Here is a 25,566-nt window from a genome sequence, read left to right on the forward strand (position 1 = left end):
CAATAATTTCCAGTGGTGGCTCCCGACATGGTTTAAAGATAAGGGAGAAATGGGCAATCCAGTCTTGTTCAAGAAAAAGGGACTCTATACTAGTAGCTGGACCATCTGATAAAAAAATAAATAAAAAAAAAAAAAAAAAAAAAAGGTGGTTTATAACTTTTCAGAATACTCTATTGTCTTTCAACTGGCATCTTTGTCCTGGTTTCTATGGCCCGTTTATAATTTTTGTGACTGCCCAAATAACCTAAATGTTACACAGGATCTTATTGATGGCCTTTTTAAGGGCTTTGGGAGCTAAAGTACAGTCTGAACTAAACCATGAGTGAAGTGGGCAGTCTTTGGGTATCTTATTTTTAATCAGCGTACGAGAAGCAGACCCACAGACTGCTGTAAAGCTTTCACGGGTTTTACTTGGCTCAGTGTTGGTAGAAAGCCAGCAGGCGATAGCATTATAGGCCTGAGTAATCAGAAACTTAAAAATGTTTGGGTCAACGTGGTCCCATTTCATACCAACCCCCTTATTTGCGGAATAACGTGTGAGGGCTTAGTCTTACCGATTGAGCCAGAATGCAACAAATAGGGAACCATAAGATAATGGGGTTATGCTTGCTGTAAGGGAAGGGGCACACCTTATAGAGCTCTAATTTCTGGGCCAGGTGTGCCGATAGTAACACAAAATCTATCATGCTACCCTTACCTCTTCCTATGAACGTGGGACGGTTTGCAGTACTCTGGCTATGTACGTATGATGAGAAAGACCGGTCATGCGTGAGAACTATCTGATTTATGGCTTCCACGTACACTAAGTGAATGACGTGGCTGACATCTACCCCTTGCCCATCTGCAACCCCCGATGTGCTGTTGCCACTGTGAAAACATTTTATAATGTTAAAATCACCTGCCTATATAAACGATATGCGATTTATCTTACTGTGCACAAACTTTATTACTGATATTCCCAACTCTTCAATAATACCTACCGATTGTGTTGAAAAGAAATTGAAATAGAAATTGACTTATATAATGCTGATTGACTTAGGCTGACAAAGATTTAAAATCCGTTAACATGCCTTGGATGCCAGGACCTTGACCTTCAGGTTTCTGATTGCAACGGAAACAAAAATGATCAAACTCCCCCCTTTTCTCTTCCTGCCGATGACTAGGTTGCAAAAGAGCAGTAAGATTTAAGACCATCAATGCTTATGGGTCAGTAGCCCGGGTCTCCTGGTAACATATTATTTCCAAGTTCTGGACAAAAGATGGCCAATCCTCATTGGAAACTTTCTGGCAAATCCCTGCAATGTTGCAGGATAAAAGCTGCAAATCTTGGCCGAGCTTATCTGGCTTCCTGGCCATATTTGTGTTTGAAGCCAGCTAAGAACAAGTGGTAGGTTTGGAGATAGAATCCAAATGGGCAGTTTCTCCATCCGAGGTGGCTACTTTAGAGCGTCAGTCATTTTCTGAAAAATTAGACAGTGCTTCAAAAGAGTTAGTGAGGGCTGTTGGAGCCACAGGTGATATTCCTTGTGTTTCCCCCCGGCTTGGACAGCTCAATGCATTAGGGGCATTGGTGGAAGGTGGGCGATAAAAGAAGCCCAACTGGCGGGCCTGTACTTTAGAACGCTGAAATGGGAGAGGACTCAAATGTGAAATCAAAAAACAAACACAATCTGGCTCTTTAAAGTTAAGGACCAAGCAGACCCCCCTTGAGGATCTCATTGTGGGACCTACCCAGTTTACCCTACGAGCCAAGGTAATTTTGTAAACTACTTCAAATTGACAATATGCGTTTCTCTTCCAACAATGTGCTGCTTTATTTATGAGGCTTTGGCAATCCTCTTGTGCTCTGCCTTTCACTGGACAACGGTGTATGGAGTACCTTCCGGAGGTAAGTGTACATTGTCTAGTTGAACTTTGGGGGGGGGGGGGGGGGGGGGGTAGAAGTAGAGGCTGCAAGGAATAATTCACAGTATGCCTGTCAGAGATACGAGCACTCCCGGTTGAGTATGGATTGATCTTTTGCCCCTATGTCCAAGCAGTCAGTTCACCGCTGAAGACATTATCAGGCTGTTGGATAATTTTAAATTGTGAAGTAGATGGCTGATGTTCTCTTCTGCTACTGGATGCATCTCTATGGAGTGCCTGAACCAAGGTTTGAATTTTTCCTGATAGAAGTTTTATCTGGCCCAACAATTTGTCCCGAAAAGATGTTCTGGTAAGCAAAGTCTGAGGCCCCCTCCTTGCCTCAGGGGAATGCTGGAGGTGAAGTCCCACCCCAGCAGGGCCAAGTGCAAGGCAGAATGAAGCGCGCAGTTAAACTGTCTTTAATGCAGTTATTTCGGAGGTTGAAAGTAAGAATGAGTCAAAGAATCAATGAACAGATGCAAAGAAGAGTGATGAAATGCATGTACAATGGTTTATGGAGTGCCTTGGCCAATCAGTGACAGGAATGGCATTTTCATTCTTAAGTCAATCCTACTGCTATTTCGAATGCTTGTTAATTAAAAGCAGAAACAAGGAGTAAATACCGGGGTTGAGCTACATTAATTCAGAATGCAAAGCTGCTTGTAGGGAAGGAAGCCAACATCAAACAAAGGAACTACAGGTGAAAGAACATTTGTCAGCCTAAACTGTCAAGCTCACCGTTAATGCCAACATCACTTCTCTGTAGTTCTTGTTCCCATTTAGCCGCTTCTTCAAGGCACGGATGGCATCCTTGGGGCTAAAGAAAGAAAAATAATAAATTAAAAGGTGCATAAATAAGAAGGTCATCTCATGCTCTCTATACTCACAATGGAAACACTGCCAATCTCTGAACAACAAAAATATTTGCTGCTTAAACCAGGATTGGCAAATTTAATAGGTCTCGCCTAAGCAAGAGCTATTGTCTTTGACATTATGTTTTAGCTATGATATACACCGGCTAGGCTACTGTTCATTGTGGCTAAAAGTTAATGGCTTAAAGGAGCGTGTCGTACAGTGGAGTGTTATGGAGTGGCAGATAGTCGTGGAGTGTGGTTGAGAGGAGCGGAGTGGAGTGTCAGTGTGATGTGGAGTATCACGGAGGGAGTAGAGTCATAGGGTTTAGTGGAGTAGAGTGCCAGAGTGGAGAAGAGCGTCGTAGAGTGGAGTGGCATAGAGTTTTGTGGAGTCATGTAGAGACTGTCGCACTGAGTGGCATATAACGGAACAGACTGTCGCAGAGTGGAGTGGCATAGACTGGAAAAGGGTAGTAGAGTGGAATGGCAGAGAGGAGTAGAGTGTTATAGGGTGAAGTGGTAATGATGCATGTTGACAATGCACGCCTGGTTTAGTTTATTGTAATCCGTTTATTCCTTGTTTGTGTGCACAAGGGTGTCACCTTATGACTGCAGGTGTAAGTTTAGTATGAACATTGCACCGCTACACTGAGCAGGTTTGTGCACCAAGGAAATCAGATTCCTGCAACCTGAAGAAAGAAGGACTGCTGACCTGAAATTCCTGCAGTGACGACGGAGACAACAACTGACTTGGCCCCAGCCCTACCGGCCTGTCTCCAGACTCAAAGAACCTGCACAGCAACTCATCCAGCGGGACCAGCGACCTCTGAGGACTCAGAGGACTGACCAGCACCTAAAAGACCAAGAACATCCCAAGGACAGCGACTCTGTCCAAAATCAGCAACAAGAAACCAACTTTAAAGAGACTCCCGCCTCACTCCGGAAGCGTGAGTCTTTACACTGTGCACCCGCCGCCCCCGGCTTGAGTGCAGGAGAACCAACACCGCAGAGAGGACCCCCAGGCGACTCCAACGACGTGGACAACCTGTGTTGACATCCCTGCACCCCCACAGCGACACCTGCAGAGAGGATCCAGAGGCTCCCCATGACCAAAACTGCCTGGTAACAAAGGAACCCGACGCCTGGACAAAGCACTGCACCGCAGCCCCCCCAGGACCGAGAGAAACCACCTACCAGTGCAGGAGTGGCCAGCTGGCAGCCCTCATCCTAGCCCAGTCAGTGGCTGGTCCGAGAAGCCCCGTGCCCTGCCTACACCGCCAGAGTGACCCCCAGGTCCCTTCATTGCTTTCAACAACAAACACAACACCTACTTTGCTCACTGCACCCACCCGCCCCTGTGCCACTGAGGGTGTATTTTGTTTGCATCCTCCCCAGGGCTCTACAAAACCCCCTGGTCTGTTCCCAGAGGACGCAGGTACTTACCTGTTAGCAGACTGGAAACGGAGCACCCCTATTTTCTATAGGCACCTATGTTATTTGGGCCCTCCTTTGACCTCTGCACCTGACCGGCCCTGTGTTGCTGGTGCTGTGGGTTTGGGGTTGCCTTGAACCCCCAACGGTGGGCTGAATATGCCCAGGAGACTGAACTTGTAAGTGTTTTACTTACCTGAGAAACTAACCAATACTTACCTCCCCCAGGAACTGTTGATTTTTGCAGTGTGCCCACTTTTAAAATAGCTTATTGCCATTTTTGCCAAAACTGTGTGTATTACTGTTTTAAATCAAAGTTCTATACTGACCTGTGTGAAGTACCTTACAATTTATGTACTTACCTAAATTCTGAATCTTGTGGTTCTAAAATAAATTAAGAAAATAATATTTTTCTATATAAAAAACCTATTGGTCTGGAGTTAAGTCTTTGAGTGTGTGTTCTCATTTATTGTCTGTGTGTACAACAACTGCTTAACACTACCCTCTGATAAGCCTACTGCTCGACCACACTACCATAAAATAGAACATTAGTATTATCTAATTTTGCCACTATCAACCTCTAAGGGGAACCCTTGGACTTTGTGCACACTATCTCTCACATTGAGATAGTAAATACAGAGCTAACTTCCTACAGTGGAGCATAGAGCAACACTAGAGGAAGCAAACATACGCCTGCCAGCAGTGTCCAGCTGTCTGGCTTCTCGGTTCGGGGGGGCAGGAGGTATCTACACCACGTCAGGAATGCCTAAAGCACTTTGCACCACAAAACTCTGAGGAGTAGGGTTATGGCGAAGGCATAAGAGATCCTCTTGTGCCGGCCGGTGCCTGTGAGGTATAGTGCGCTCCACAGAAGGCCCAGAGACAGGCTGGTTCCAGACACAGAGAAGGATGTTGTAAAGAGCCTCGCAATAAGGCAGTAAGGTTCCGTGGAAGACTGCTCCAGATGAAAATCCATTAACGGGTCCATAGATAATTGCACTATTGTAAGTTGCAGCTGCAAAACAAGAGCCACCTGCCTTGACATGTCTGCAGTACTAGCTTCAGTTGCTAATCTGGGGGAAGGGAGTAGACTGGATGCTGGCGAGTAGTCCAGACCACCTGAAGTGGCTAAGTCAAGCATCCAGTCAGAGGATGAACACGGAAGGGGACCTGTAAAAGGAGCCTGAGGATGTGAAGAAGGCTCAGAAGGTGGATCCAGCCCAGCAACCAGATTCAATTCGAACGGCGCCAATATTAGCATCAAAGTACATGTCAGCCGATGTCGAGTGTGGGAAGCCTCCACGGAAGCGGCGTAGTTGGACTCTGGGGAAATCAGAATTGAAGTGTAGAGCGGAGTTGATTGAGCCAACGGCGCCGTGAGGGGCGCAGAGGCAACAGGATCAGGCAGAGGAGACGGAGGTCGCAAGAGGCCTTGCACCAGCACCAATCCCATTCCGGAGTCTGAGTCAAGAGGTTGAACGGGCACAGAGGTTGAAACCATCGGCGAAGACCCTGGTACCACGCGGAAGAGGAAGGACTCTGACACTGCTGGGAAGATGACTTGTCCGCCCGCACTGCCAGGAGCTTTTTACGACGCTCTCTCCAGGATTTGGGCTTCAGACAATGGCAGGTATCGCAGTCATCGGCATTGTGATGAGAATCCAGACACCACAAACACACCGAATAGGGGTCCGTGACCAATATTTGCCTGGTACAGGACCCACAGGGTTTAAATCCAGAAGGCATGTACACTATTCTTCAGAACACCCGTCCATCAAAAAGACAATTGTGGAAAAAAGAGAAAAGGGCACGAGGTACCACTACACCTGATTCGCATTGCTGCGCGGAAAAGAAGAAACTGACGTCAGTGCATCGAAGGAGGTAATATATGGACTCTGCTGACGTCACGTCTGGTACCGACGTCACTGAGGAGTCTCTTGACGCCCTCTAACGACGGGTAGAGGTACTGCTGAGGAAAAATTTCCAGATCCGGTCTGACGCCTGGGGGAGAATTCTAATATAAGGAATCTGCGGCTAGTTGTCTCTATAAGATAAGTGGCATACAGACCAGTGGTGCAGCGAGGAATAGAGTGGCAGAGAGTGCAGTGACGCAGAGAGCAATGGGGCAGATTGACATGCAGTGTAGTGGCACAGAATTTAGTGTTGTAGAGTATAGTGTCAGAGTGCAGTGGCGCAGAGAAGGTGGCACAGAGTGCAATGGTTTTCAGTAAAGTGGTGTACATTGGGTAGAGTGCAGTGGTTTAGAGTAGATTGGCACAGAGCGCAGTTGCACAGAGTAGAGTGGTGCAGAGTAGAATGGTGTAGAGTTCAGTGGCGCAGAGTAGATCGTTGCAGAGTACAGTGAAGTGGCGTAGGGTGGAATGGTGCACAATAGAGTGGAGTGGTGCAGGATAGAGTGCAGTGGCATAGAGTGCAGTGATACAGAGTAGATTACAGTGGTGTAGAATGGACAGCACAGAGTGCAGGGTTGTAGACTGGAGTGGGGTATAGTGGAGTGGGGCATAGTTTTGCAAAGTGAGATAGAATGCAAAGAGTGAAGTGGAATACAGTAGAATGGTGCAGAGTGCAGAGTGCAGTGCCAGTGTGGAGTGGGGCACAGCAGAGTGCGGCGGCGTGGAGTGTTGCAGAGTAGAGTAGGGTAAAGCATTTGCATGGTGTGGTAGTGCACTGCCATTACAGACAACACATCTTCAATTGAAATGACCCTTACATTTGTGCAGACATACAGTTTTACCGATAAACGTATACAGCGCACAAATGATTATGTGGGGAAATGTCATCAACTACAGTACTGATTTGTTTAGATGGAATTAAAATGTGTTTCCACCACACCTCAGAATCACCCCCTGTAGCCAGCATGACTGCCACATAAATCCTCTCATCTTTAAATTCAGAGATAGAAAAGTAGATACCAAGCTCCCTGGGAAGGTAGATCCTGACAATTTAGCTCTCTCTCTTTGAATGCACAGCAAAATGTGACACAATAAGAGCAAGATTTAAAGGCCTGTTTACAGAAAGGAGGCACTCAGAAGGATAGTGTAAATAAAGTTTGGAAAGTGGAAGGTACAAACTCAAGCTGGACAGCATAAAACAAATAAAGCCAGCAAATAGAAAGCAAGAAAATTTGAGTTACAAACTACAAAGCCAATGGTAAACAACGGGCGGAATGCATTCCTAGGGAAGCTTTCCAAATGTCCCCAAGATCTTGTTAGCAAACCAGACAGCTGAGCCTTCCGGTAGGCTTCAACCTAAAAATGACTTGAACAAAAGGTACACCTTTAGACTAGTCAAATATTAAGGTGTCACATTTGGTACTTAAATCTAGCTCTACTTTTCCTCAAGGAACTCTCAAGGGCTGAATGTAATGGAACTGGAAACAGTTTATGAAGAATCAGTGTGCTGAGGGTGATACCAATTGTCAAGTAGCAATCCATAAGTATCACATAGTGTACAGGCATCACATAAAAACTACCCCTCTCCACTTATAAATAACTTCTACTGCTTTTGTGCAGTCGCCCAACCCTAAATCATTCACTCGGGGTAGAAGGGTTCGGGGGAGGTGGGGTCACTATTCCAGTAGCCTGCAATGTTTCTCCTGGCTATTAGGCATCCACTTCCAGCCAGTCTGTACACTGGTCTTGGTCCTGCCCAGCCATTACACCCAGTAATGAAGTTTTATGGTCTGGGGTGATTGCTTTTTTGTGTGACTCTTGCAATGGTGTTCTTTATTTGCCTCTAAGTAAACTTGAATATAAGGGCATTCCTGTATTGTATAATAAAAGCAGTCAACTGGTTCCTTGCATCAAACACAGACATGGCTCACAGATCTGCCCTTTTTCTATACCCTTTCAGGGCTATAATTTATCCAATGAAAATAATTTAATGGGATTATTCATAGTTTACAAGAGGTGGCCAATGTATGTTCTGCCATCTTAGCCTCTTGCCACCCGTCAGCCAATTTTCTCAAATCGTGATCCCACAGGTCTCATGTTTTCCTCAATGGGTCCAGGCCATTTAACAACAAATTTAAATACCCTGGAAATACCCTTACAGCCAACAGACTATTGTCAATTTGGATTTTAACAGGTTGAAGCCAGGGACCTCAACCAATCCCTCGCTATATGCACCAATGGTAAGGCACAGCTGAAAAAAAAAAAACTAAATAACCGTTTTGAGCAGATCAAAATCTGCCACTAGCTGTTTAAATGACTTAATATGATCATGAGCCCAGACACTGCTGACATTTAATATCTCAATCAGTTCCCAAGCCACAAAATCCTGAAGTTTGCAACCTGTGCTTACCATGATCAACACTAAAGGGGGTTTGGTTCCTAAGCTTACCAAGCTATTTACTGCGCTTCCGGTCATCAAGCCAGCAGAAGATGGGTACTCCTATGATGGGCAGGAGCAATTTTAAGGGGCATAGCTATATAAAAGAAGCAAAACACCAGTTATTTCCACAATATCTAGTTCCAATCTTATACTACGATCCTATAACACCTACCCCCCGCCCCCCAAATAGTCAGTGATTTATTGGAATGAGCTGCAAGCCCAGTTGTAAAGAAGGATATCAATGAGGAGTTAGCCACATCTTAAGGAGATTGGCTGCTTTCCTGAAATGAACTTTTAGGAAGGTTGCCTACCCAGAGGAATTTTGTGCCTAGCGTTTGCATTTCATAGAAAAGATTTGCAGGATAACATAGGGTAATTCTGCAGCATGGGCAGGAAACAAGTCAGGCTGATCACAGAGAGCTGCTCTGCAGATTACAGGGATAGGCGGGAAGGACCCCATTCCCGGGTCTCTCCTTGTATCCTGCATTAAATCTCCACCCCGGTGTTGTGCAAAAACTAACCTCATTCTCAGGTATCTGAAAAGGTTACCAGACACCTCTAGTTGAGAATATGTTATTAGTTGTGACTGGGTGCCACTCTCCAGCACTTATGTTCACATATTCTGTTAATATTCTGAAAGCATGTCCATATACCCTCCACATCTGTGTCAGTATTTCCAGCATGTCCTTGAATCGCTGAATGAAAAGTAGCAGTTAATCCACACATAATGACACCTATCTTCCACATTTCCAAAATACCGAAACCCTTCAATCTCAAAATCTCTCCTAATCAATTCCGTCAATCGCTCCATAATCAAAGCAAAAAGGAGAGAAAGTGTGGACATCTCTGTATAGAAGCGCTGTAAGCTAGACAAACAATTTTGGTTCCCATGCACCAGCTAGCCCACCACTAACAAACCAACTGGGGAGAATCATTGTTAAAAGATGCCTTCAACATTAAAGATTTAGGGTGGTAGGATGCACAATTATTTGCAGGTTTATTAGGCTTTAAGATATTGATTATCGTTGTGCTGTGCAAACTCTCTGTGAGAGATGCAAACTACCCAGAACCCTCAAACAGTGCCAGTAGCAAGGAACATTTCTAATAGAATTCTATTTTAATTCATGAGTCAGGGATCTTGCCACATGGCGTTTCCACTGTCATTTGCCGACGTTCTTCCAAAGAGACTGGAAGTTCTAACTCATCCTGGTCTGCAGGAAACAAGGCATTTATAAAAAGGTCTTCTATAATGGGGTTCCAAGTTTCTGACCAAGAGCTGGGGGCAGGGCAATAAGTCATGGGAGAAACAGAGGCAATTCCACTAAGCTCACTGTAGTAATCTGCTAAGTGTGGGCAGTTGCAAGAAAGTCTGTAATCATCTTCGCCTCAGTCTCTGTTTGAAGGAATAATTTTGCTCCTATGTCCTGTTTTCTAACCCGGGAGAGTAGTTGGCCAGCTTTATTATCCAATTTGTATTATTATTATTATTTTTTTTTACTGGGACCACGTCCATGTCATTTTGTCTCAATACAATAACTTTTGCCTTAGTGAAAGTGGATCTGCTCAAGCCTCCCAAGAATATCATATCATTTATTATACTCTAAATATATGCAGCTCATTTGCTAATCGAGTGTGAGAATCTCCACGTTCCTTGTCTTTCTTTTACCCCAGATGTGGGAGAATGCCCTGCCCCAGACTGCTGACTTGAATGCTTCCCATAAAGTCACATGCGATGAAAACGGAGGCAATATTAAGTTTGAAGTAATCCTGTATCACTTTGTATAGAAGATCATTGAATGCATCATCCCTCAGCTACCATGGACTGAAGCACCATACGGCCTTAGGACCACACCATGGGACACATCCCCAGCTCCACAGGGGAGTGACCAGAAAACCTCTAAGAAGTATTTGCGCTCCCAGCATGTTGATCAGTTCCGCTGCAGGGGCAAATGAAGGCAGAGCAGTGGGTGAACTGTTCCTTGGCTGGGTGCCACCTTCGCAAGACACCCCCCAGTCAACCCATCTAAAAATGAATGCTGATCAATTTACTGGGGAGAAGATAGCCACACCGACTACTGAACACATACTCACATTAGAGTCTCCCTCACACCACTCTCAACCCCAAAGTGGTGGGGGTTGAGTATTCTCTCAGAAACTGCCTAGAGCATGTTACTGGTGAGGTTAGCATAGACATAAACACCTTAGATCAAACATGACGACCCCGCCAGTATCCCAGTTACAATAACAAATCTGCCAAGGTCATCATCAGCTTGTACCATGGTAATGACCAAAAGGAAGGACCTATGTAAGAGGATGCAATACCCTAAAAAACACACCTACTGCCCAGACGGCTTGTCTCTTGGACTAGGACGACATCAGAGGCCCGTTTCCTAGCATGAAGCATTTCTGCTCCCCTTTTGATTTTGTTCTGGAGCTCATTTACATTCCACGTCATAACCCTATATTGTACTAAACGCTATTGTTCTGAGTGTTACATCACTGTAGTGTCGTACTACACCTAATGTTAACAGGTGTACCCCAACTATATTACCTTCCCACCCTATACTTCCTACTTAAGCATGTCACCCTAACACTTAACTATGAACCTCAGTATGAGAAGTTGAGCTATGCTAATAGTACTACCTTGTCTAGTAATGAGACAGGAAAATACCAAAATAACAGGAGTATATTGCCACATCTGAACTAACGCCAACCACGAGACAGTGGTGATTGGTTTCTAGGTTGGATTTCTGCTGGATCTGCACCGCCATCAGTATATGATGATTCAGTGCCAGATTCTTTCCTGTTCAACCTCGGGATTCCGCGAAGATGGTGCAGCAGTGAGTTGTTTTGATCTACAATCCTGTCTTCTCATTTTTCCTTCGGATCATTGGCTGCCTGCATCACAGCAATCAAGGCATGGTGCTCCAACCTTGTCAAGGCCTGATTTGGTTACTCGAAGAAATGTGTCTTTCCTTGGTGAACTATAATGTTTCCTTTGAAGTGTACAGCAACATATGTTTTAAATTCATTGCACAACGTTTGTACATAAATAGCTCACAGGATTTCCTATTACTGCAGAAACCTAGTATAGTCCAGAAAAAAATAGTATTTTGTAGGATCCATGTTTTACCTTGCCCATTTCCCTCTCCATCAGAAGCATCAAGTCTTGCTCTCTGTAACTGAGAAAATGGGGAATCGGTGGTCTTGACGGGCCGTAGGTGGTGGATTTTGTGTGAGGGTGCAGTGGGTTTTCTTAACCAAGAAGCAAGCTGAGATCTGGTCAACTGGCAGGAACCTCTGGAGCCAAGTTACCATAAAGTGTTCAGGTTGCATACCATTTAGGCCGTCCGAGAGACCTACAAATTAGAGATTATTGTGGTGTGAGCACACCTCTGCATTTCCAACCCTGGCCACCAGCTAGCCAGTGGAGAACTGAAGCTTTTGTACAACACTAATGCCTTCTTTCTAATGGTGTCCTAAAACACTGATGTATGGCAATCAGCTTCAATGACTCGACTGACAGTGCTGTGCAGGACTTGTCTCAGGATGGTCACATCTGCACCTAATTTGTAAATTTTAGACATAAGTGTTTGCTGAAAGAATTAGATGATGGCATCTGTATTGCAGAGAATGCTAACTCGGGTGAATCCCGGTCCTGCAGCCTCTATGTCTGTGTTGGTGAGTAGATATCAGCAGGAGAAAAGATCTTGGCAATATTGTCCAGTTTTATTGTTCTGTCCTTAACCATAGTAGCGCATGGAGTGGCCAGGTCCACTTCATGTGCCGCACTAAGGCCTATGCGCCAGGATCTGAAGGCGCAACAGGGCCAGAGGGAGGCATGTGGCCCAGGCTAGACTCCGATAGACCCAACATCAAGTTAAACCTTACCCAGCACAGTAATAGTCCCAAGCACAAGAGGTCGCCACACTCCATGGTTCCGGAATCAGCCCCCCTTAACACCATCTCAATGGTCCTCTACTGTTATATCCAGTGGGTGAGAGGTTCTCCGACCCACTTGACCTGCACCTTGCAGTTAGCATGTGCAACCTGGAGTCTCCAAGGCCAACTAAGGCTCCTTCAACTAGGTGTGTCCAGCTCACCCACCTGCAGCACTGTCAAACACCAGCAGAGGTCAGAATCTGTCTTTCTGCTTGTGGCTTGTCACCAGGGATGCACCTAAACTGTGCCAGGCAGCCAATCTCCAGGGCTGAGCCTCAGGTCAGTGCCCCTTCCATGTTTACTACCTTCAGTCTTCCATGAAGAGCACTGGTACTTTGCTTATGCTGTTGCTTTCTGCTGCTGAGCTTGCCTCTTCTAGTCTGCCGAAACAATAAGCTGTCTTGCAGCCCCTGAGGGTGATGCAGACTGGGGCTCGCAGCGCAAGTCCACACAGCCTCCTCAACTTCCCTTGTGATGGTGTATCAGCAGTAGAGAAGCTCTAGAGTAGACCACTGGCTCTGCTGCAGCACAGCTTGTGCCTCCTTTCACGTCTATGATTGTAACAGGGGCTGTTCTTCATCAGCACCTTCTGCTGACACAACCTTCATAGCCATGACCATGGTGATCCCCATGATGCCCGGAAGGGCTCGCACTGGGAACATCCAGCATCCCTGCATCCAGGCTGCCATGTGAGTTCACTGGCCCAAAACAGACACCACAGTCTCAGCAAGAGTTTTGCACCACTCTCTTGGTTGCCAGGTGGCACTGGTGAGTCGTGTGTGGCAGGGTGTAGCCGTATGGATGGTGCTGGCATAGGAGGGATAAAGAATGGCAGTAGCCAACTTGAGATAACTTGGACCTCCCACCTCTGATTTCACCTTTTCCCCAAATCATGCAAAATAGGCTCGCTGAACTACACAAATATTCTGACATTTTAGTTAGGCTTGGTACTTCACTTAGTTATGAAGACACGGACTCCTGAAAACACCTAGCTGTAGATTTATATGTAAAATTCTGCTATATGGACCCTATATTATGTCTAAAGTAGAATGTACATTCACACAATAAACTAGTAAAATTAACTAACAGCGGAAGCACTCTTCATTAGCTCAATGGACAAGGGACTGCCATCTGCGTACTATAATTAGGTCACAAGAGAGCCAGCAGGTAAATGTAATCAGACATATGTTGTGCTGAGGTCTAACAAAGGAAAACACATACACAGGGTAGTAGTAACCGTTATTAACTTGAGTTACAGGGTCACTTGGCTCGACATTTACCTTCAGTGATGAAGCACCAAAAAAAAAAAAAAAAAAAAATAACTACAGGTCCCAGTTTTAATTTTTTTACAACATTTGGACTGGCTGTTTGAGCTGTAATGTCACCTTTGGAATTCTCCCTTCAATTGGCCTCCTAAAACATTCAGGTTACAACTAAAAAGCATATGGTTACTTTTTTTGCCAAAGAGCACCAGAAGTAGTCTGGCATCAGAGCACACTCTCCTTGTAAGTGGCCTAGGTATATATTCCCTGACAAATCCTATTAGTGGGTTGGATTTTCTACAAATGTACCGTATTTATCGGCGTATAACACGCACTTTTTCTCCCTGAAAATAGGGGGCAAATGATGTGTGCGTGTTATACGCCGATAAAATGTAATGGTTTTTTTTTCTGAAATTTCCTTTTAAAATGAGGTGCGTGTTATACGCCGGTGCGTGTTATACGCCGATAAATACGGTACTAAGTAAGAGAATCCTTTCGCTTGGCCACAGAAAGACTTTGAATAGTACTATGCTGATGCTAGATGGCCAGAATACGAACACCCATGACCACCTAGGGCCTGATTACAAGTTAGGTGTGAGGAAAGCAGGTGCAATGAATGAACCTCGCCTATCAGTATACCTGCACATATACATAACTATTAGTTATTCGGCTCAAAGTAGCAGATAACATTTAGGTCGGGCTTTACCAGGCCAAATAGGCAGGTGGATTGCCATTACGTGTTGTATAAAGAGCCCTTCACTGCTCCCATATAACACTTGCTTTAAATATGTGGAAATTGGAGCAGAGGGATAACTGCATATTGCGGTGACATAGAAGCACCTGGGGCCAGTGGAAGACAATCAGAGGTAGCAGGGAGCGTTCCATTCTCTGCCCTTGCAGTAGGTGGGAGTTGAGCAGGACTGGGAAGCACTTGTGCCTCAAGCTCCTTCCCAGACCACATATGATTTTTATCAGGTGCATTTCCGCACCCGGTAAATATCGCCTGGAGACCCAGCACAGAGCCATGCAAGGTATGGATAGACTGTGGTACTTGCAACCAGATATAGCAGTGTCCGTAGAGCCCCGGATACTGCTCAGGCCACCTATGAACAGATCCAAAGAGGTCAGTATGTGGCATGCACTTGATCATTAGTCTTCACAACCCTAAATTTCGACTCACGTGCACTATGCACTAGACAACATTTGTTAACCATTTTGCACTGTTTCCACCAGAAACCTGTAGATCTTTAACCTAGTACCTTACTTTACTGACCAAGGCTGGTAAATTGTGGGGATCTTTTGTAAGGAGAAACATACATTTGTGTGCACAATCAGGAAAATGTTGGCATCACTTTGGTAGTTATGTCTTTAACTTGCACAAAGCAGAGTCATTTAGTTTGAACGCTACACAATACAAATAGCAGAAAAAACATACTATACCACAGCAAGAGCCCATGTTGTAGAGAGCCAATACACATTTCATTTTTATTGGTAAAAACTCTACTTAAAAACAGATCCCAGTGGCTTACACAGACTGTGTGCCAGCTGTACAAGGTACATACCCCTCTTCTGTCTCATTAATTATATCACATATCTCCATATTAAGTGTCCAGTCCTCGCCTTGCAGGGAGCCATCGGTAGCCTTTTCTGTAACACAAAAAACATTATATAGAAATCTCACATTAATAGCATTATGTGGGTTTCCTCTCTAAGAAACTTTATTCTCTTTGCAGACACCCTTTATACACTATTCACCATTCAACAACAATGTTTTACCAAACAGTGGCAAAGCCAACAAGTTCCATCTTTTAGTTTTGCTCTATTGCTAATGCTGAAGAGCACTGGCAAAAATTTAAAAAATAAAATGTGTGACAATGCATATACATCATCACACCTCCACATGTATGTGCCATAGTGCTAAATGGCCCAGGTATACCACACATGCATGCTTGCGTAATGTGTGGCAGCCACTTTGGTTTTAATTTTTATTGTTCCAAAAAAGCAGACTGACACCTTGGAGCAGTAAATTAAAAATATTTTAAAAAAATGATGTGAAGCACATTTCGCTAAATAAAACTGCAGCTGAAGAGTTCGCCAGAGCGAATTTATTTATTTTTGTTAAAAGAATGAGACAAGAAGGAAGAACAACAAAGTTTGTGTGTGGATGTGTATGAGAGCATTTGAGAGGTGGGGCACGGGCTGTGTGAGGGAAGTAACTTAGGAGCCTTCTTAAAAAAAATGAAAATACCAATTAAAAAAAGACAAAGCAGAGTGAAGCAGGGTGGGTGGGGAACCAACAGACAAGCCAATTAACGAGAGTGCAGCACAGATAGCATGGGGACATTGGGTGGGTGAAATTCACTTAGGCACGTGCACACGTCTAGAGGGCTGTAACAAAAAGAGGAATGTTGTTCCCCTATGTGGGCTGTGGAAAGCCAGAAATCATTCATTTGGATGGGAAAGAAGCTATGTTTCGGGGAGGGAAAACACAAGAGGAGGAAGAAAAGCGATTAAATAAGAAAAAAACCAAATCAGATTGGTAAGAAAGCCAACCTATGCTAAACAACAGACTGACCAAAAGCCCACTTTAAAGAGAATTAAGTAGAGGTCTACAAAATGTCTCCCTTTCAACAGTCAGTTAAAAGCTATCTGTAGGCGAAATCTAAAATCGTAAACCTGAAAGCACTCAGCAAGATGTTAATGCTTGCACTTAAACATGGTCAGAGATTTTTTTTTCTTGGAAGACTTGAAAAATGGACAGAAAATCCTTAACGATAACACTACACTGATCGGCATTTTCAAACTGTGATCAATACCAGACTATCAACACATGACACTGAGTACATCCGACGATTCAAAACCATTAGTGGATCTCACACATGCACAAAGCCCTCTGCACAATGGATCTCACACATGCACAAAGCCCTCCGCACAATTACACACAAAAATAAATGCACAATGATAATTCGGGGCAAAATACATTGTGAGATCAATCCCTGCGTTTCTGGGACATCTGCATGCATTTAAATGTATTCTGTGCGTGCTAAACCTATATTTTCCATATTCACTGCCTTTTTGTGTATGACCTGCATTATGTGCGTTGAACAATCTCTTTAGATACCAACAGAAGCAGTCATTGAACACTGGAGAGAATTAGGCTCATACGCTATATTTTAAGAAGCGAAAGAGACAGGCGCTTACAAATGAAAAATTCTGACCACCTCTAGGTCTTCACGGTTTTGGCAATAGTTATATATGTAGCTATTAAGGCAGTATAGCATTTCATTTTGTGGCAGTTTGGATTGCAATAATAATAGTAGTTTCTTACTTGTATTTGTTATTTAAATAGCAGTTTCAAGGCTGAGACGTACAACAAAACAGGTTAACGGAAGACATTGTGCTTTTTCTTATGAGGTAGTGGTCAATGAGGTTACAACTGTAAACAAGCATTTGCAATGCAACGGGTCTCGCATTTGCTCGAGTTAAAGCTATTGAAGTTGTAAACTCCTAAGCAGACTTTTCTTGCCACACAAATTACAAGAAAAAAAAAACACATTGCGATCGCGCTATGTAAAATGCAGTGCGATCGCGCTGAAATTGAAAACGAAAAAAAAGTACGATTGCGCTACGTAAACCCCAGCGCGATCTAGCTGCATGGAATATAAAAAGTTAAAGTGGGCCATAAACCATGCTGAAAATATTGAGCCTCTAATGGTTTCAGTAGTTTACAGATCCTGTGTAGGTGTGCTAAACACCGGAAAAGGCATGACGTATACATGCCTTTCACAAATGAAAGCGAACAGATTTCAAAAGGCAAGCCCACGAACCAATTAAAGTGACTGACGTGACATAGGCGTGGTTAGAAGCCCAAAGAGAGATCACAGCATGGGACGGAGCGCTTTGCGCTCACCCATAAAAACGATTCATAGTTGGCATCAATTAGATATGAATGAGAGTAAACAGAAGTGCACTACAATAGTATGAATGAACTGTGCTGAGAGGGCTGTGGGTGCTCAATAATAAACCACAGCCAGGTAACCAAAGCAAGATGTCTGGCTGTGTGTTTCTCCTAGGTCCTTTCAGGTTCTCTTTGGGCTTCCACTTCCCCACTGCTTCACTTTATGGAGTCTTACTCATCACAGATTCTCTTAGGGAGGTTTTTTTTGTCCAGGGTTCTAATCAAGAAAGTTTATCACATCACACACCCCGCTCTGGATGCCTTTCCCTGCTAATACTCAAGATTCAGGACACTGGCATATCTTTAGGAAACCTATGGTGTTTGTGAAGGTACTGAAAATGTTCAAAGATTACTATGCCATAAAGACATGGGCGTAAAACAGCATCCCCATGTTAGTTTCCATTTTAGTAGCCCTAAGTTCATGAAACTATGCAGTAGTGCAGAACCCCTTTAAGCTATAATATCTACACTTTCTTTATCAAGTATGTAGATTGCCATATATGAAGCAATCGCTCAAGTATCAAGAATGACTTAGGTTTATAAGAAAAATAATCATCAATAATGAGGAAAGAATCTTAAAAATCTACCAGTTACATTCGAAGTTTTCCGCTCTGATGATTTTCGTCCACAACCCAAAGTCAGCTAGGCACCCATCTATGGCAGAGCAGTGGGAGCCTCTCTCAATAAAGAGTCAGAAGGGGGAGACCGCAGGAGAGAACGAATGTCAAAAGAAAAAGAAATAATTGGGACAGCAGCTCTGATGCTGCAGATAGAGCCTCACCCACTGGTTACAACAGTAAGCAGTCCTATCTGAACGGAGAAGCCAAAGGAACACAAACAAGGGCTGGCAAAGCCAATACATCTCACCTACTACCCATGCTGTACAGGGACTGCTGCGCAACATGGTTTTAGTTTTTTTGAAGCATGACGAGGCTGTGCGTCATTTTGTAGGTGCATGCTTGTGAGCGTCTACAAGTTGAGAGGGTTTTTTTTCTTTCCTATTTAATGATCCAAGATGGATTGGTTATAAAATATAGCCCTTCAAAAAATAAAAATAATTGGAAACAATGGCAGGGTTTTGGATGCAGCTGGGGGGAGGGGGTGGGAGAGAAGCAATTTGAAGGGAGGAAGGGAGAAGCTAAATGACATGCCGAAGGAGAAGCAACATGACCAAAAAAGAGCAAAGTGGATCGTAGTTGGTGGGAGGGAAGGAAGCAGAGAGCGCAGCAACAGTACGGGGTGGGGGAGCACATGGGCGAGAGACAGTAACGTGGAGGGGTGGGTGAAAGCACACGCTGGAGATGGCTGAAAATATGCAATTTAATGGTGTATGTGCACAAAAAAGAAAAAACGTAGTTCTAGCAAGCAGTCGAACCCGGCCAATCATAGCATGGCAAAGAGTTTTTGCTCCAAGGACGGGACAAAGACAAGAGTGACAAGCTGGGACACAAAAAACAAGCACTGGCAAAGCCAATAGGTTTTATCTTTGTCTTTTGCATTCTATCTTACTAACAGGATGAAACATTTTTGGAAAAAGGTTATAATAATGTTTGTTTCAAATCTGATAAACCGTTAATATTTGTTTATATTGTGATGTATGTTGAATTAATAAGCCAGAGTTTCAAAATCGTAATTTGTACCCTAATGAACATGGCATAGAGCATAGTAATGTGTAGGTAGTAAAGTACCACTGCAACTGCTGCACCATTAAAATCGTGCCCCTTTTGACTGCCAGGTAACCACAATTGTGACTGCCTGTTTAGTAGTAAAATATTGCACTATTTGGTGTTTAGAGAAGCTATGACAACTTTTGACCCAAGTTTCACTGCACCTGCTGCACCATTCAAATCATGCCCTTAATGCCTGCAAGATAACAGCACTCTTCATTGCCTGTTTAGAAGTACAATTTAGTAATAATTTGTGTTTAGTGGGGTTCCAAAAACTTTTGGGCATGGTGCCATTGCACCTGCTGCACCATTCAAATCATGACCCTAAGGCCTGCAAGGTAACTACACTTGTGACTGCCTGTTTAGTAGTAAAATATTTCAATTTTTTTTGTGCTTAGAGGGGTTCCTAGAGCTTTTGGTGCCAGTGTCACCACACCTGCTGCACCATTGAAATAATTACCCTTGTGCCTGCAAGATAACTGCACTTGTGACTGCCTGTGTCAAAGTAAAATATTGCAATATTTGGTGCTTACAGGAGTTATGACAACTGTTGGCTCCGGTGCCACTGCACCTGCTGCACCATTCAAATCCAGACCCTATTGCCTGCAAGATACCTGCACTTGTGACTGCCTGTTTAGTAGTAAAATATAGCAATAAACTGCTTAGAGGGGTTCCCACACCTTGTGGCACCGGTGCCACTTTACCTCCTGCACCATTAAAACCATGACCCTACTGCCTGCACTTGAGACTGCCTGTTTATAAGTAAAATATTGCAATATGTGGTATTTATAGGAGCCTGACAACTTTTGACCCTGGTCCCACTGCACCTGCTGCACCATTCAAATCATGACCCTAGTGCCTGCAAGATAACTGCACTTATGACTGCTTGTTAATAAGTCACTGAGAGAATAACAATTCAAAATAAAACATTGCCCAATTATATAAATTACATTTCTTTAAAAAAATGAGTGTTTGGTACATTAAGAAACAAACACACAAATACATTTTAATATTAACTGTTATTCATCAGAAATGTAATTATCAAGTAATGAAAAATACAACATAATCATCCCACCAGCTGCTTGCTTCACATCTGCACTTGATACTCCACTGCAAGATGGCTGACATGTTTACACACATTTTAATGTGAATTGACTTGCGTTCAGTTCATCTTTTTGCATACAAACACTAACAAATAACCAATCAACAAAATTCAGAAAGTGTACTTCCGTCACGCTAACCGCGACTGCAAAAGCAGAACAGAAAGCATAACAGAAGAGCAGGAAGTGACCCGCTAGCCAATAAAAAGCAAGCAAATGCAAGCGACGTTGCAGCGACGTTTGAATGAACAAATGGGAAGTTCAGGTAAGGAAGGGGCGGGTCCTAAGTCTCTTTAAAGAATTTTTTAGTAACATAACAGTTTGCAAGCACAGAGCAAGCGCTGTGCAGATGAAACCTAAAAAAGGAGGCAAATCAGTGCCAGTAAAGCCAACCAAATGGGTGGATTCAAGGCCCTGCAAGTCCTTTGTAAGCCCATAATTGGTCTTTCAAAACCAGACAGCTTGCTGTCTTAAAGGTTCAACCTAAAATGGCTTCTGCCAAGTGACCAGTAAAGATGGGAATATTATACACTAGAGGATGGCTCCGTTGATTTTCACGATAAAATGCTGCATCAGAATAGGTAATTTCCTGCCAACTTTCAAAAAACAGCTCTCTTTCAAATAGGAATTCAACAATGACATAGTCCAGGACCAATGAAATAACCCTGGTAGATACAAAGTGTCACTGGTGCCCCAAGAGAAGAACAGAAGTGCTTAACAAAGTACAGGGGCCATAGTAACAACCTTAGAACCCCGGTCAGTGGCTCATCACCTCTTGTGTGGAAAAGAAGCTGGCAGGAGTTTGAAAATGTGGAGAGAGGAGAATGAAATATCAGGAAGGACATTATAGCTTTTAAACTGAAATGTTTAATATGGGTGCCAGATTTTATGATTCAAAGATTGTCGTTTTGCCTGAAGGCTTTATTGGGCTCTTTCTTGTGATACAATAATGGAGAATACAATATTCTCCCCTTTGGAAGAGTGGAGTTCATCTAAACGCCAGTAAGGGTAGAGGACACACCCCATTCCACAACTGTCCAATTAGAGATGTAGCACAGGTAATTGGATTTGCATGAGGCTTTCTGGTTGCCAACAGAAGAACGTACAAGCACATTTTTACTTGAAATTCTAGCTTACTCACACATGCAAAATCATGTCACTATGCAAAGTTGACACGGAGGTATCTGTACACAGAACTGGTCTATTATCCAATGCTTCAATCGTACTCCTCTTAGTAAACTAAACAACATAATCAAGTCATTAGTTATTCTGACTAGCACTTCACAACTGCCTGCACACAAAAGGACAACTTCCATATGTGCTCCCTTAGACACTCTTTCTCTAGGGCTTTGAAAAAGTACTGCCTCGCTCCACAAATCAATTGCTAACAAAACGCCAGACTAAAAGAACATGACGGATTCAGCTTTCATGGATGCCATGGGGTACTCAAAATAACTTTGTATCATAAGGAAGCAGACTGTTAAGCCAGCAGAACTGTAGCCATGTTGCCCAACCCCGACATGCATCTAAACCCAATCCTGTTCAAGTAGGAAAAACGATGCTGTTGAGCGGCAAAAAGGAGAAGTTACATGGAGAGAGAAAAATTCACTTCAACTGAAGAATGTAGGCGTAGCTATGGCTGACAGCTGCTCTAAGAAATACTTCAACGGAGGACGCACCCCAAGAGCAAACCAACGCCTACATTATCAACTTCCCTGCCAGACTTCCACTTCATGTCTCTGTTGCCAAGTGGCACAACTCCACAAAACATTCTTATTTATGGAAGAAAGTTCTAATGGCCTGTCAGATCTCACAGCACCTCCTTGCAACAACATTGTTACGGCCATGCATCAAAACCCTAATGAGTTACTAGACACTTCTAGGGTAGACCAAAAGACAAACCTCCCCCCCACAACTCCCTCAACCAACAGACTGAGCACCTCAAAAACAGAAAGCCCAGCTGGGGTTCACTTCACATTCCAGAGAGAAACTGAGGCACATTCTCCATGCTATGCTCACATCAGAAACAGACTCCTTAAGTCGGAGATCTCGCAGAGACATCTGGGATTTACAACCAATATTCAACAAAAGGAATGGTCACTCCATGCAATTTAAGGATCTACAGAGATCTGCTTTTATGTATTTTGGCATTTTCACCATTTTGAATAACATACTGATATAGAGCAGGGATAATTTGCGAAAAACTAAAATGCACAGTTGGCACTGACAGTATTTTGTTTGAAATCAGACTACACAGCAATCCTTCATCAAGACAGTAATACAAGCATAATCTGGGTACCACTCCTGGGGGCGTACCATAATTTGCTTTTTATGCAATAGGGCATCCCTTAAACCCATGGGAAACCAGGTATATAGTGATTATTTCAAAACAATGTCTCTCACTGGCGTCAATTACAAAATAAAATCAATGGTGAGTTAAGTTATCATATTCAAATCAATGCAACACTAATCCAATATTAATGACCATTACATTGTTCGTTGTCAAAAATATTTATCTAGAATTAATATGAAACGTTTGTCACAAAAACGAGAGCAAGTGGAGTGAAGAAAACCACGACAAAGACATTAAACAAATAGTGACACAAATTTCTTATGCGTTTCAAACAAACAACTTCGAAATTTATCATTTCTATTGGCCATAACTACCAAATAGTTTGTTTGTTTCTTAACATTCTACAATCTGGAACACTTGTCAGGGAATAAGACATCTACAATGCAGAACTAAGATCAGAGTAAATGCAATATGGTGTTCATTAGGCAAGATACATCGGGCCGCATTACGAGCGTGGCGGTCCGACTGTCCAATTACAACCCTGGCGAGCAGACTTGCCAGGGGACCACCGCCCCCACAGGAACATGGTTCCCGACGGCATGACGGTGGTCAGAGTTGCACTCAGCCAGGGTGGCACTAAACTCAGTGCCTCCTGGCTGATTACAGCTCCCCTCACCGCCAGCCTTTCCATGGTGGTTTCACCAACATGGAAAGACTGGCGGTAAGAATGTGCTGGTGCCACAAGGGGACCACTGCACTGCCAATGGCATGGGCAGTGCAGGGGTCTCATTGCCCAGCACCATCAGAATGTGCACTGTCTGCTTTGCTTTGCAGACAGTGCGAATTCTGAAGGGTGCCGGTCAGCCCCCTCTGTGCTGCGAGACAGCACTCGGGTCCTTTGAGGGAGATGAGTGTTATCTCGTAGCACTGTTTCTGCAGGTCTGACCGGCGGGAACACTCTATTGCAATGTTCCAGCAGGTCAAACCAGCGAGAACATTGTAATAGGGTAGGACCGCCAAACTCGTAATGAGGCCGATAGTTCCTAAACCTTTGTCTTCTGCGGACCCCACGTAATCATTACTGAAATCCAGACCCCTCATTGAATCATTATTGGATTTCAAGAAACCTCAACTGAGTCATTACTGGGATCTGCGGAGCTGAGCCTAAGCAATTTTGATAATTTGAACCACAAAACCTTACACAAAAATATGGAAACAAACATTGAACATTCTTCAAACAAATTCTCAACTATTTTATTTAATTAACAAACAGGTTAGAACTGCTCTAAATTCATTTGAGCACACCCATTGTCCATACTCTGTTTAATGCACCTGCACGGCTCCCACGAATCGATCGGAAGATACAGACTTCATTTTTACCTTCCAATGTCAAATTCCTTCACACTTAAAGACCGTTTTAAAATATTCAATTTTACACTTTGCTTCTTTAATTGTATACACTTTATTAATCTGATATTTAATTTTATACGCAGTCTCAAACTCCCAAATGTCCCTAGACCACAGGTTAAGAATAGCTGGTCTACATATCTGGTTGAGGGTCGAACATGAGAATATAAATGTATTTAAAACAAATACAGTATAATATGTCATCACTGCAATGGTTTTGTTTTGAGGTCAAATAGCGCAGTTCCATAACAATATGAATGTGAAATGGTGGTACACAACTGTGAAATGGTGGTACACTATCTTAAAGTTGTACTTTTTATGGGAAAACCTCAGATGTTTTCAAACGGTATTTTATTCTATTGAAATGTACTGAAGAAATAAAAAACATTAAATGACTGCGACAGCCTACACACCACTGGAAGCAACAGCAACCCTACCCAAGGTTTTATGATCATATTAGTCACATTATAACCAATTGCTGTTCTTGTGTCCGTCATTTCAGAGCCAAAGTCTTGGCTGTTCTGGCTGCCATGTAACTCATTCCTGCTGTGCGTTCAGCCTCTGCTTTCTGTGTGCCAGCCTCTTGTGCTCAGAACAAACCACAGTCCCAGCTCCTTCTGCTCTGCATGTACATTCTCTTCCTGCTTCACTCTGAAGGAGGGTCTTAATCTAGTCACTTTCAATGTGTTAACCTGTAGTCCAAGGACCCATGTTTAGTGCATTCCACAGATTGGACTGCCCATGGGATTTAGCATTGCCTAAACACTTAAGTCATAAGGGGATAGTGTGGCAAAGGACTGTGAGGAGGGTGCTAAAGGGATGGACTCATGAAGAGTTACAGATGCTAAGGGCATCCACAATCTTTATCATGGTGTCCAATGATCTGTGCGGAGGAAAATGCATGGTGTGAGGATTGGAGGAAAAGTGTATTCTAATACAAGGATCAGGGTAACTGATCAAGTGAGAAGGAAACAAAGTTGGAGAGGTTTCTTGGAGAGAGAGAGTGAGCATTGTAGTACTTGTAGTACAATAGGAGCTGCATCCAGTCACCATGGCATTTATGATATCATTATGCCGGCATATGCTTGTTTATCCTGAACGGCAGTGGTAATACAGGGTTATCAGACAATACATTTTGTGGAAGGCTAGCTGGGGAAGGGCGACTTTCTTAAAGATACAAAATCTAGTCTCACTTGTTTTTCATCCTAACCCATCTAATTTCCTTGTTAATCTGTTTGTCAACAGAAGTTTGTGAGTTCACTCCTCCGTTATGAAGTTTCCTTTTCCTTGAAAACAGATTTAGCTGAAATAAATTGACGGCAGATGAACTATAAGTTACAAAAGCGCCAACTTGATACTTTTTTTTAAAAGTGCTCTTACAAGTAGAACCAGTA

General features: G+C 43.5%; 1 protein-coding gene across 6 annotated transcripts in view; it reads right to left on the reverse strand.

Annotated features, from left to right (window-relative positions):
• The window catches only part of TOM1L2 (target of myb1 like 2 membrane trafficking protein), a 336,841-nt gene that overhangs the window by 256,221 nt on the left and 55,054 nt on the right, over positions 1-25,566 (reverse strand). For all 6 annotated transcript variants that reach the window (XM_069210085.1, XM_069210083.1, XM_069210081.1 and 3 more), the window contains exons 2-3: positions 15,310-15,394; positions 2,644-2,722 (exon numbers count right to left, since the gene is read on the reverse strand). In XM_069210085.1, coding sequence (XP_069066186.1) covers positions 2,644-2,722; positions 15,310-15,394 — 164 coding nt within the window. The remainder of the gene's footprint in view (positions 1-2,643; positions 2,723-15,309; positions 15,395-25,566) is intronic.

Source organism: Pleurodeles waltl, chromosome 10 (assembly GCF_031143425.1).
Source record: "Pleurodeles waltl isolate 20211129_DDA chromosome 10, aPleWal1.hap1.20221129, whole genome shotgun sequence".
Lineage (NCBI taxonomy): Eukaryota > Metazoa > Chordata > Amphibia > Caudata > Salamandridae > Pleurodeles > Pleurodeles waltl.